Raw genomic sequence first — 14,566 nt, forward strand, 5'->3', positions numbered from 1 at the left:
TGTCTCGCTTGTCTACAAACAATTCATGGCTTGGTTTGTGCTCTGACATACACTGTTAACTGTGGGACCTTCACTCTAAAAAAAAAAAGGTTCTAAATGGCACCAATAATGGTTCTTGGCTCGTAATCATAGGGGAACCTTTTTTAGTGTTATATAGCACCAATTTTGCGTAGGCGGTTCTTCAGAGGTTCTTCACCGGTTCTTTGACTAAGGTGCTATATAGCACCTCTGAAGAACCGCTGAAGAACCACTGAAGCACCGAAATTAGTGCTATATAGCACTAAAAAAGGTTCCCCTATGATTACGAGCCAAGAACCATTTTTGGTGCCATATAGAACCTTTTTTTTAGAGTGTATATATACAGGTGTGTGCCTTTCCAAATCATGTCCAATCAACTGAATTTACCACAGGTGGACTCCAATTTTTGTGAATTCTATATGTCTTTCAGTATTATATGATGCTGTATTTTATATCTGTTAAGTATGTATTATGTAAAATACTTTGAAATTTCAAGTGGAAACGGTCTTGGCGTAAGTGATGCATTCTCTGTTACGTATATGGAGCTGTCAGAATATGACACATTTTCCAACTATGCAGCATCTCTGAGTGCAGGGCAAAAGTTTCTGACGCAGTAAGTTTATTTCCTGACTTTATGTTTATAATACTGAATGATTGGACTGCTGAGACTGTCTCTAACATTAAGCCAGTAAGTCGCAGGTGTTTCGTGATTTTTATGATTATTAGTTCGCCATGTCAAAAACGCATGTGAAAGTGCCGCTAGCATTGCGGCTTATCTTACTAGTATTGGTTGGCCATATGTCATTTAACTATGTTTATGATTCTGTATAAGATATTCTATATTTGTTATACTTTAATACTAGCCTGGGAAAACCCAGACAACTTCCGGCAAATTTAGATTTGCTCTGCAAGTAGTCTGGCAAAGAGTCCATTCAAACCCATTTCTAAACCCTAGAAATCGCGGCACCAATCAGAAACGTTGGGGCGGGCTTTAGACGTTGACGACATTGACATTGAAGCAGATTTGCCGCTACTGTGGAGCATCACTCGTTCGAATCAGCTATCGCGTCTGTTTTAAGCGATTTAAACTTTTCCTTTTCGTTAAAACCCGAGCAAAGAACAACACTCGAAGCCTTCATATCTAAAAAAAGATGTTATCGCTGTCTTACCGACTGGATTCGGCAAAAGTCTGATACCAGCTTGGCCCTTTGGTGGCTAAACGAATGGGTCTTAGCGAGAGTCCTCTGGTAGTGTTAATGTTTTACAAAATATAGTTTTAAGTCCTTTTCAGGCGTGAATGTAGTTGTTTAAAGCTCAAATATGTGGTTTATTTATAAAGAGAGCGCCTTTTTTAAAATGTTATCTGCCGTTTTCGGAGTTGTGAGCGCCAATTGATCATTGAGCCCGCCGAGAGGCGCCTTTCCTCGGCCAGTCCTTCTGCCGTCTGCCGCTGGCTCTGATGTCTCTGTAGTGGTTAAACCGTCTCGTCTTGTGTAGATCTAACGGCTGATCTTTGCTCTCATTAATCTATAATTTGTTCCTAGACAGATCGTTTTGTCTGAGGGCAAAGTGAAGTTTCATAACTTTATATTTTTAAGATATTAAACTTTACCGTTGTAGTCTCCTAGCGCTGACTTTGACTGAATTGCTTTATTTATTGTATAGCTTCTTATACCTTTTACTTATACTTTTATGATTGCTATGGATGATCACACATAAACTGACATTTAACAAAAAGAGACTGGGTTGTGTTTTGTGTCATATTTAATTTATTACAGTGATAATCATAGCCTATATTATGTGTGTGTGTGTGTGTGTGTGTGTGTATGTGTGTTTTTAAATGTAAACGAAAAGAGGCTGGGTTTTTTATATTTCGTTTTGTTATAAACATGCATTGAAGATAATATGCATTGCCTGCACTACATATACAAATATATACTGAGTGATACTGTCAAGAACGCTGCTTGTCCATTAGCAGACTAGGCGGACTAGTTTCCTCCCGTCCTCGGGAGTTCATTCTCCGGAGTCAAACTTGGTAAGTCACGGAAGCAAGTCAGAAGTTTGCTTACGAAATATGTCATAAAAAACACCACTGCCTCATTTCATAAAAAAAATTAAAAATAATTAAACATAATAATAGCCACACAAATGTGGTTCAGGCAACGCATAGCTAGGCCTACATTGGTTATCTTATATATTTATAATAAAACGAAGTATAAAACACCCTGCCTCTTTTCGTTTACATTTTAAAAAATAATATATTAAACATTAATATGTGGTTTAGGTAAAGTGACCAGATTTCTGAAATGGAAACCGGGGACATTTCCTATTTGAGAACACAAGTACAGACAAGAACGCATATTGAGAAACGGCCAGAGTCTCAGATGTTTCTCCGTCGCTCTGCATACGTCATCTCCCTCATCGCTCTGATTGGTTTTAGGTCTATCCAATTGCGCCGAGAGGCATTTGAGCGACGCCCGTTGGTGACGCCCCTTTGGAAATGATTTGTCTATGAAGCTTTGCCAGACCATAACTCAGTTACTACTGAGAATTGTCTGGTTTTAACCAGGCTACTTTAATACCATAATGAGGATGCTATAACATCCCTTAAGTTGTATATATGCTCTTTTATATTCTGTTTTTATTCTGTTTTTTTCTTATTCACACCTTTTGCTTTTGATATCGTTTAAAGCAGCACTAGGTATTTTTTGCTCTCGGGGTCCCCCTACAGTTGGGAAACAGTATTGTCCTCTACTACTGTCGTAAACTGTTACTCTACATCAGTGGATGCATCGCACGTGCATTTGTTGACATGACAACTATGATAGCCCTGAACACTGCGGGAGGAGTTCACCTGTCTATGGAGTTCACATGCAGGTGTTCTGCTTGCGTCGCGTGTGAAATGTCTTCATCCCAGGTACAGTGGCATATGTTTCAGCATGTCATGTCATATGAATATCATTTCATGGGTTTTATTTTTTTCAAACGCCAAATGATCGCGATGCTCACGTTTACAAGCCAGCGTCATTATAGTAGCCTAGTTTATTGGTTACCGTTTTACGGAATCTATATGATACTTCAATTCAATTTTTGAGTGGTAGGTAATAACCATATATCGTCAATATAATAATATCAAGCTACCCTAGATGAATCTGCAAATTTGAAAAATCGATTTGCATTATAGCTTGAGGCAAGACAAATAAACCAATATCACAGACATGTTAGGCATCCTAAAATATGATTTTGTACATCTTACGTATTTACTTGCAAGAATGTAGCCCCTCCTCCTCCAGCTCACGGCAACGAGCAAACGCTGGCCCAATGTTGATCCTCGTCCTGCCTTTAATCCGATCACTTTCTCGTTTCCTCTTTTTGCTTTCCTCCGACAAAACCTTTGCTTTCTTAATTTTCTGTGCTGCTTCGGCCATGACTATAACATTCGGCAAACAAACGATATTTGGGCTCGCACGTCCGAATTTAAGGAAGTGGGGGTGGTGGTGGAAGTGACGTATTTGCCGCAAAGCAGTCGAATTTTGTAGTTCTTTTTTTTCTCGGGTTACTACCCGAAACCCGAAGTTTAAAAGTACGATTAAAAACGATACAGACCCCGTCAGGCTATGGCAGACGTGTCATTCAACCTATTGTAAGTCGATGTATCATCACAAGAGGTTTGAAAATATATTATAAAGGTTGAAAAGTTACCTAGTGCTGCTTTAATATTTAATAGTTCATATTGTTTAATTTGTAATTTGCTGTTTTGTCACAACAGTATGTTGACATTTAAGTTTGACATTTAGTTTTTTACTTATGTTTAATTTGTTTATTACAGAAACTACCTCAGTTGTATACTGCCATGTGTACAAGGTTGAAATTTGGACAAATAAAAGGTGGAAATGAAATCTAATGACTCCTCCTCTCTGATCAAAGTGTTGAAGTGAAGTGGTTAAGAACAGGCATTAAGTGGGGCAATCCCCAACACCAGAAAACATCTCAAGGATGATCAGTGGAAACAGGATGCACCTGAGCTCAATTTTGAGTGTCATGGCAAAGGCTCTGAATACTTATGCACATGTGATTATTATTTTTTTTAATACATTTTCAAACAAACTTCTTTCACATTGTCATTATGGGGTATTGTTTGGAGAATTTTGATTAACATAATTAATTTAATCCATTTTGGAATAAGGCTATAACATAATATATATATATATAATGTCTCTTACCTTTAATCTCACCATCCACATGAACAGCTGAAACATGATCAAAGAGCAGTTCTTTTTTTTCCTCACATTCTGAATGATATTAAAGAGAGAGTGGTGATTTATTTTAGAATAAAAATCCAAAAACATAATTCTGAAAACTTTACTTGAGACACTAATAGTTTTTCATATAATATTACCACAAAATATAAGACTTGCGATATAAAATAGTACCATTAGTTAAAGTAAATGAGTAAATGATTGCATTTTTTATTGTAATGTCAGCCAAACCCAGTAAAATGCACATACCTTTCATATCTGTTGGACTGTTGTCCATGAACTCTGCCAAGGGTGAAGCAGTTTCTACAGAGCAATTAAAGACACATATAGATGTGAATGTGGATACATTTCACATACACACACACACACACACACACACACACACACACACACACACACACACACACACACACACACACACACACGCACACAGTTGGGTTTTCATGTTTTATTGGGACTTTCCATAGACATAATTATTTTATTACTGTACAAATTGTATTCTATTCTTTAAACCTACCCATCAAAGAAACCTTTCTGCATTTTTACATTTTCAAAAAATATCACTAAATATGATTTATAAGCTGTTTTCCTTGTGGGGACCAAACATTTTCCCCACAAGGTATTACTATAAAAGGATAAAAGGGTCCCTAAAGAGAGTGGTGGGAACCTTGGGTGCGTATCCGGCCGAATTCTAGGCACGATTCGTCAACCGAAAATTCATGCAGGTCCCCTACTCTCTTGATGGAAGCCAATGCAGTCAGGAGTACAACTCCGCTAGCTTCAGAGGTTCGAAGGCTGCTCTCTGAAGTGCCATAAGCACCAGAGACAAGTCCCAAGAGGGTAAAGAGTGAGAGTAAGGAAGATTTAGTCTCCTCGCTCACCTCAGGAACCTGACGATCAGATTGTGCTTCCCCAAAGTTTTACCATCAACTGCATCGTGATGTGCTGCAATCGCGGCAGCATACACTTTGAGCCTTCACCCCAACCCATCTTGCAGGAAGGAGAGCACAGTACTGATCGAACGTCTTCGAGGGTCCTCTCGGCAAGAAGGACACCACTCAACGAATTTTTCACTTGAAAGCATAGTTATCCCTTTTCCACCAAGTGCTGGTGCTGGTTCGGAGCCAGAGCCTAGTTTCAAACATAGACAGTAAAAGAAATGGACACAGCGACCCCATAGACTTCCACAGAGAAAGGTAAAGTCAATTAGAAGCACTCACTTCCTGATGGCTGAGCGTACTGCGCAGCCTCAGACTGAGCTTGACGACGTACATGTGATGTGAGCAACCTGTCTGACAGTTTTAAGTCTACAAGTATTTATGCAAAGGGAAATCTGAATCACCGAATCTTGCAAAGACGGAGAGCGTGAGCAGGAGCAACTTTTGGTAAGTATTCTGATGAATTATTTTGTCATTTTGCATAGTATTTATGTAAAAAAGGCCCCCTTGTGGCCGCTAAGCATCAGACACTTTACTGTGACTCTCTCTCCCTCCTACTAGAAGACGCCTCGCTTCACCTGGACTATTAGCCAATCACAAGTGACTCAGGATCGCTGCACGCTGGTAGCATTCTGTCCGAGACTTTGCCAGTAGTTTAAATTAACCGCACGGACTTGCAACCCGCCTTGATACAACTGCTTTATTCTGTGTGCGTCTTTACAAGTAAGAATCAGTATTTTGTTGATCTTTTACTGTCATTGCTAAGGATAGATTGGTAGTGTTTTGTCTGTTTAGTGTTGCTAACTGTAAGCTCAGGCTTTCCTGCCCGGTTAGTCCTCGTATCGTGATACTTCTTTCTATCAATGTATAGGTTGCCACTCGGGCATTATTCTTTGGTTACACATTGTAGAATACCAGTTAAGCACCCTCTGCGCATAGTTTGCGGTGATATTCGCCTTCAATCTAGTTAATTGGTTATAGGGCACGCACCTCCCGCATGTACGCTGGTCGTCACGTGACACCTCTCTGAGCGGCCTGATGCAGTTATTTATATGACCAGCAGATGGAGCCATTGTATAGCGAATGGTTCATAATTACTCATTGTTATAGTTGTAGCTGCTTAGACCTACAGTACAGCCCTTTTCATTCTTTAATGCTAGTTTTGGCCATGTTAAAATATAATTGTATTTATTTCTGCTACATTATTAGAATAGGATGCAGTTAATACAAATAGAGGTTTGTTGCATGAGAACCATTCATTTGCATCCAACTAATTATGTTTGTTTTATTTCTTTATTTGTTCAGAACCACTCCTCACTGTACATATTCAGCCATGCAGTTGTCAATTCAATAAATACTTCCAATGAAGAAATCTTGCGTGATTCTGACCGATCACCCGCTGTGAGCTCTACTTAACGATCCTCACACTCTCTGAATCAAAGAAGCCAGTCCTCTTCTACAAAAGTGGTCCTTCGAGCCGGATCCAGAGCCTGCAGCGGAGCAAGATGTCTACCACCTCGGATAAAGAGTCTAGTGCTCGATGTAGGAGGCAGCGGTCCCTCCCTAACTACTTGCAAGATTATGACTTATCTGATCTCCCGACCAGATGTCAAACCAAGAAGCCTTCTGAGTCACCGTCCAGAGAGCGGCTAGACGAAGAGGACCACAGTAGATCTGATTCACGCTCTGCAACCCCAGAAGGTCAGCTGCACCACAGCCCAGTGCGATGGTCAGTCACTGATAAAGGGGAATCTTCTGCAGATGAGTGGAGAAGGGAGTGCCGCCTACTAGAGCGAGAAAGGGAAGATCTTCTGGCATCAATGAAGGAATTAAAATTACAGAACGAACAGCTCAGAGCCAGAGCGGAGCCCAGCAAGTCCCGTTCAGAGCTACGTACTGTAGCTGCCAGAGATAGACTTTGCCGAGAAGGGCTGGATTATGGAGGTGCTTCAACCCAGTATAAATCAGTCTACTTCCGGGACAGAGAGACACCACCACAACGGTCCTCTGATAGGCGTCATGGTCACAGTAGAGAGACAAAGGACTACAGGGAATCAACCAGGTATGACTCTCCCTCACCTAAGCGCTCTCCCGATCCAATACGCACCAAGCACCAGGCCTCGCGACGAAGCGATGAATCCAGAGAAGGGCGCTACAGTTCTCATTATAATTATGAGCAGTGCAGCCACCGCCGCTCACCTGAGCGCTACGCCAGCTACAGAGACTCTTGTTATTCCTCCAGAGAATACAGAGAACCATCATGCCGAGGTGACTACTCTCCTGCACGCCGTTACAGCTACTCTCCAGACCAGCGTGAGAGACGTAGACCCCCTTCACCTCGGCACGAGCCCAGACGCCGACGCTCAGTGACTCCCCCTGGTGGACAGGAAAGAACATACAGAGGGCCCACTCCTACAATCCCAAACTTCAACCGTCCTAACCCAAGAGACTTTGCAAGACTCCGTATTGCCCTAGACAATCTCCTTCCAAGGGATGCCACTGAACGTTTCAAGTTCCAGATATTAGTGGATCATCTGAAGCTGGAGGAAGCATTGTTGGTGGCAGATTCCTATAGCAATTCAGACTACCCCTTCACTGACACTATGGCAGCTTTAAACCAGCAGTACGGGCAACCACACCAACTCGCCCTTCAGCGTATTGCTGAATTGATGGACGGCCCCAACATTCAGAGTGGAGACATCAAGTCATTTAGGTTGTTCGCCCTGAACGTCAGATCACTGGTGAGCATGTTGGAGCAGCTCGGTTTAAAGGGGCAAGTTGAGCTGGACTGTGGTTCTCATGTCACCCGTCTACTGGGCAAGCTACCGCACGACCTGAGGTCCAGTTTCAGGCGCTACATCCACCCGCTCCGTATTCCTATCCCCACTCTTCTGGACCTGGCAGATTGGTTGGAATACGAGCTCCAGATCCAGGAGGATATAGCACAGTATCGCTTGAGAAAGGACACTGGATCTAAGCCCAAAGATATCAGGAGTACTGTCAAGTCGTCACCTAAGGCCTCAGTCCTCATGCTGGGGGCTGAACCCAAATCGATTAGGGAGTCGGCCAAATTCACCCCTCCAACCAGTCTAGATGCAAAGAAGTTCTGCCCATTCTGTGAGAACTACAAGCACACTCTGAATAATTGCGCAAATTTCAAACTGCTCAGCGCCACCCAGAAACGTAACTGGATTCAGGACAACAACCGATGTTGGCGATGCGGCCGAGAACACAGATCAGCTGAATGTGATCTGAAGATGTGTTGTAAAACATGCAACAGCAGACACCTGCTTGCTCTGCACGATGTCAGCGAGAGAAGGCCTGACCAGGTGAAGTCTAGTGAAAGCAAACCTTTGTCCATACCAAGTGCAGACCAAGTGTTATACATTGGCAAGCCACCGCAGGGCCATCGTGTGCTTCTCAAGGTCAGTAAAGTTATCCTCCGCCATGGTGACCAAACTCTAGAGACATACGCTGTGCTAGACGACGGCTCCGAGCGCACCCTGCTCCTCCAACCGGCTGTCCAACAACTGGGACTTGAAGGCCAGCCCGAGGACTTGCCCCTGCGTACAGTTAGACAGGAGCTGCAGACGCTTCATGGGGCGGCTGTTTCATTTAGCATTTCTCCAGCCTGTTCTCCAGCCATGGTATACAACATCCAAGGAGCCTTTACCGCACCCAAGCTCGGGCTAGGCCAGCACACGTATCCCTTCAAAGCACTGCAGAGTAAATACAGACATTTGAAGAAACTTTCTATCCCTTCATTCAAGGACATTGTCCCACTACTGCTCATTGGCTCAGACCACCCTCATTTGGTGACTCCAGTTGAGCCAGTCATCTTTGGTCCCCCTGGTGCACCGGTTGCTGTCCGCACCCGTCTCGGATGGACGCTGCAAGGTCCAACCAATAATCTAAAGCAGTACCTAATCGAACAACGCTGTCTTTTCACCACCTTTGGGGCACCTCCGGCTGACATCTACCAGCATGTTGAGAGGCTGTGGCAGCTGGACGTCCTTCCATGGCGCAGCGAAAAGGCCAGTACGAGGTCACGGCAGGACAAGGAGGCCCTTGAATGCTTGGATAAACAGACGGTGCGAGTACAGGTTAATGGTGTCCACCGCTATGCTACTCCTCTCCTCCGCGTGAAAAACTTTCCCCAGCTCTGCGCACCAAAGGAGGCAGTACTTCCTCAGCTTCGGAACACGGAAAGGCGGCTGGCGAAGAACCCTGAGATGGCCCAAGTTTATAACGCAGAGATCCAGAGACTTGAACAGGCTGGTTATGTGGCAAAACTACCCCCTGGCACAGAGAACACCTCAAGCAGCTGGTACATCCCTCACCACATTGTCGAGCACAATGGTAAGCACAGAGTGGTTTTTAATTGCTCTTTCCAGTACAGCGCCGCTGACTTGAACAAACTCCTGCTCCCTGGTCCTACCCTAGGTCCACCACTCCTTTCAGTTCTCCTGCGATTCAGAGAACATTGTGTGGCCTTCAGCAGTGACATACGGGGGATGTTTCACCAGGTCAGGCTCCTTCAAGAGGATGAGCCTCTCCTCCGCTTCCTCTGGAGGGAGCTCAAGCGTGATGAACAACCTACAGTCTACCAGTGGAAGGTGCTTCCCTTCGGCACTACCTGTAGCCCCTGCTGTGCTACATATGCCCTACAGAAACACGTCACCGACCATACTCAGCCAGCTGATGCAGTGAGAGACTCTGTGTTAAGACATTTCTACGTGGATAACTGTCTACAAAGCGTGCCTACAGTTGAAGATGCCAAGCCCATCATTGACAAGCTGCAGACTCTCCTTGCCGAGGGAGGCTTTGAGCTACGCCAGTGGGCCAGTACACATCCAGACACCATCCGTCACCTCCCTGCTGAGGCAAGATCAGCTAGTGCTGAAAAGTGGATCGCCCAAGGTCACCCAGGCCAAGAAGAATCAGCCCTGGGCCTGCAGTGGGACTGTCGAGAGGACACTCTGTCCTTCAAGTGTCGAGAGGCTTTAGCCACTGAAGAAGTCGTCACTATGCGCTCCATCTATAAAGTGGTGGCAAGCCAATATGACCCCCTTGGCTTTCTAGTACCTTACACCACCAGAGCCAAAGTTGTCATCCAACACCTGTGGGACAAAAAGCGGGACTGGGACGACCCTGCTCTGCCAGATCACCTGCTAGCTGCATGGAGAGAGTGGGAGGACGAGTTACCTCATCTACAGAGCATAGCACTTCCGAGGTGTTACACTGGCCATGAGTTAGACTCTCCCACCTGTGAACGTGAGATCCACGTGTTCTGTGATGCCTCAGAGCGAGCCTATGGCTCTGTGGCATACCTCCGAACCGAGAATCCTCATGGAGTCGTCCAAGTAGCTTTTGTCACTGCAAGATCCAGAGTTGCTCCAAAAAGGCAGCAGTCAATCCCACGCCTGGAGTTATGCGCTGCTCTGACCGGAGCACAAATGGCTCAGATCCTCAAATCTGAACTCACACTGCACATCAAGCGGGTGGTGCTCTGGTCGGACTCTACCACCGTGCTCCAGTGGCTGCAGTCGGAGTCATGCCGATTCAAAGTGTTTGTTGGTACACGCGTGGCAGAGATCCAGGATCTCACTGAGGGCGATACATGGCGGTATGTGGATTCTGCGCAGAACCCTGCCGACGACATAACACGCGGCAAACCTCTCGACACATTGACACCAGACAGCCGCTGGGGGCAGGGCCCAACCTTCTTGTGTTGTGCCCCCGACAAATGGCCACAAAGTCCTCAGATCCAGAAAGAGGCAGAGCAGGGTGAAGAGCTCAAGAAACCTCATTTCTGCGGCCTCACCACTACCGCGCCAAGTCATCTCCCGGACGCTAAGCAGTTCTCGTCCTTCAGAGACCTCCTGACTGCCACAACAAAGACTCTACATGGGGCGGCCTCAGGCAACGTCACAAGCTACAGCCAAGCCCAGCTGGCTCTGCTACAACAGGTCCAACAAGACAGTTTTCCTATTGACTATGCCCAGCTGCAGTCAGGGAAACCAGTCGCCAAAAGCAGCAGACTTCTCAAGCTTGCACCAGAGTTCGACCACAGTGACAAGCTCATCCGTGTTGGTGGACGTCTGCGCCATAGTAATCAGCTGGAACCGGAAACTGTTCACCCGGTGGTGCTGGATGCCAAACACCCAGTCACGCAGCTGCTCATCCAAGAGTATGATTATCAGCTGCACCATTCAGGCCCAGAGAGGGTCTTCGCAGAGATGCGCCGCAAGTATTGGCTACCAGGAGGGCGAGAGGCTATCCGCCGCTTTCAGCGCAAGTGCCAAGAGTGTCAGAAATGGCGTGGAAAGCCACAAATCCCTAAAATGGCAGACCTGCCTCCATCCAGAGTCCGACTTTTCAAGCCAGCATTTTACTCAGCAGGAGTAGACTGCTTCGGGCCATACTCGGTGGCGATTGGAAGGAGGAGTGAAAAGCGCTGGGGAATAATCTTTAAATGCATGACCACCCGAGCCGTGCATATCGACCTGCTCTCCAGTTTGAATACCGACTCATTCCTCATGGCCCTGAGACGGTTCATCGCCCGCAGAGGAAAGCCGTTCGAGCTGATTTCAGACCAGGGGACTAACTTCAGAGGTGGTAATCGAGAACTCCGGGAAGCATTCGCTGACCTTGCTCCAGACATCAAAGCTCAACTCGCCTCTCAGCAAATCGACTGGAAGTTTAATCCACCTAACGCCCCCCACTTTGGCGGCTGCTGGGAGCGCGAGATACGCTCAGTAAAACAAGCCCTGCAAGTAACCCTTGGAGCCCAGCTTGTTACAGATGAAGTGTTGAGAACCCTACTAGTTGAGATTGAAGAGATTCTCAACTCCAAACCATTAGGTTACACATCTGCGGACGTTGCCGACCCTGATCCAATAACTCCCAACTCACTGCTCATTGGGCGGCCAGATGCCTCTCTCCCGCAGGTGGTGTATCCTGACTCCGAGCTCCTGAGCAGTAGGCGTTGGCGCCATAGCCAGCTGTTGGCTGACCACTTCTGGAAACATTTTATCCGTTTCTATCTGCCCAGCCTCCAGGCCCGACAGAAGTGGAATGCTGAAAACCCAGACCTGCACATCGGCAAGACGGTCCTCATCATTGACCCTCAGCTCCCTCGCTCACTGTGGCCAGTGGGTACAGTGACCAGCGTCTTCCCCGGCCTCGACGGTAAAGTACGATCTGCTGAAGTGAAGGTGGGAGACCGGGCGTACACCCGCCCTGTGGCTCGACTCATCCAGCTTCCAGAGTTGTCAGACTGACCACTACTGGACGAGTGGGCGCCTTTTCTTCTTCTGCAGATTCCCTTCAGTAATCTGGGGGCGGCTGTAAAAAAGGCCCCCTTGTGGCCGCTAAGCATCAGACACTTTACTGTGACTCTCTCTCCCTCCTACTAGAAGACGCCTCGCTTCACCTGGACTATTAGCCAATCACAAGTGACTCAGGATCGCTGCACGCTGGTAGCATTCTGTCCGAGACTTTGCCAGTAGTTTAAATTAACCGCACGGACTTGCAACCCGCCTTGATACAACTGCTTTATTCTGTGTGCGTCTTTACAAGTAAGAATCAGTATTTTGTTGATCTTTTACTGTCATTGCTAAGGATAGATTGGTAGTGTTTTGTCTGTTTAGTGTTGCTAACTGTAAGCTCAGGCTTTCCTGCCCGGTTAGTCCTCGTATCGTGATACTTCTTTCTATCAATGTATAGGTTGCCACTCGGGCATTATTCTTTGGTTACACATTGTAGAATACCAGTTAAGCACCCTCTGCGCATAGTTTGCGGTGATATTCGCCTTCAATCTAGTTAATTGGTTATAGGGCACGCACCTCTCGCATGTACGCTGGTCGTCACGTGACACCTCTCTGAGCGGCCTGATGCAGTTATTTATATGACCAGCAGATGGAGCCATTGTATAGCGAATGGTTCATAATTACTCATTGTTATAGTTGTAGCTGCTTAGACCTACAGTACAGCCCTTTTCATTCTTTAATGCTAGTTTTGGCCATGTTAAAATATAATTGTATTTATTTCTGCTACATTATTAGAATAGGATGCAGTTAATACAAATAGAGGTTTGTTGCATGAGAACCATTCATTTGCATCCAACTAATTATGTTTGTTTTATTTCTTTATTTGTTCAGAACCACTCCTCACTGTACATATTCAGCCATGCAGTTGTCAATTCAATAAATACTTCCAATGAAGAAATCTTGCGTGATTCTGACCGATCACCCGCTGTGAGCTCTACTTAACGATCCTCACACTCTCTGAATCAAAGAAGCCAGTCCTCTTCTACAATTTATTTATTTTAATAAATTGCCTCATAGACAGTAAAAGATTGCCTGCAAGCTTCACCTCCTGTCTATATGGGTCTATACGGTAATTTCTCTACTGTGCCACAGAGAGTCGCATGGTTATGACGCAATCGTTAGCCTATTTTTACAAAAAACGGCTTCTACGGGGCGATAGTGTAAGATACAAGGTAATGGAGCCTTTTATACATTGTCGTGTTTCTTTAGAAATAAACAATGGACAAATAGAGTATTAAACAACTCAGATGTAAACTTATTCGCTGTCAAAGGGACGCCAAAATGAATGGGAGTCAATGGAATGGTAACAGCAGGTGATGACTTGGTTAGCAATGGCTGCCCCTATGGAAGGTACGCTTTCCGGGTGCTGGATTACCCCCTTGGTTTCAAATCGGTTCTTTGTCTTTCCACACCCAAAGCACCAGCTCTGAACCAGGAAAAGTGGTTCTTAAGTAGCACCAAAACATTGCTGGTCTAGAAGAAAGAACCGCTTGCGTCAGGGGCTGGGGGCGGGGTTACCCTGACCAACAAGACGAACACAACCAAACTGCACATTTGAACTAATAGCTAATAGCTGCTCAATTATAATCTCAGTCTATACAATTTACAGCGAGCTGCACGAATGTGTTGGATTCGCTGTGTTTTGATGCCGATGTAGGATCGTAAAGCCATGTGCATCAATAGTAATGCAACGTTCGCCATTGTTGATGGAAGGCTTGTTCGAGATGCATCGGCGCAGTGCAGACCGATCACCGTATGATATTAAAGTACAGCAAGATCATACGACTCCCAAGGTTATTTTCGTTAACGAAAACTGAAACTAAGACTAAAACTATTGGTCAAAATACATTTTCGTAAACTGAAATAAAATAAAAAAATCATAATAAATGAAAAACTAAAACTAAATGAAACGAACAACTCTTACTGAAAAACTAACTAAAATAAAATAATAATTAGCAAAAATAAATATTTGTTTTCGTATTAAATAAGCTCTCTTTACTGTGGCGGAGAATCTGACCTG

The 14,566-nt window shown here is 45.1% G+C and overlaps 1 protein-coding gene across 1 annotated transcript in view; it reads right to left on the minus strand.

The window, feature by feature from the left end:
• The window catches only part of LOC307117818 (hemicentin-1-like), a 54,253-nt gene that overhangs the window by 3,176 nt on the left and 36,511 nt on the right, over positions 1-14,566 (minus strand). Inside the window, exons 16-17 of the mRNA XM_079802945.1 lie at positions 4,527-4,580; positions 4,242-4,310 (exon numbers count right to left, since the gene is read on the minus strand). Of these exons, the coding sequence (XP_079659071.1) occupies positions 4,242-4,310; positions 4,527-4,580 (123 nt within the window). The remainder of the gene's footprint in view (positions 1-4,241; positions 4,311-4,526; positions 4,581-14,566) is intronic.

This window comes from Gobio gobio, assembly GCF_949357685.1.
Source record: "Gobio gobio genome assembly, chromosome: 21".
In the NCBI taxonomy this organism is placed as follows: Eukaryota; Metazoa; Chordata; class Actinopteri; order Cypriniformes; family Gobionidae; genus Gobio; species Gobio gobio.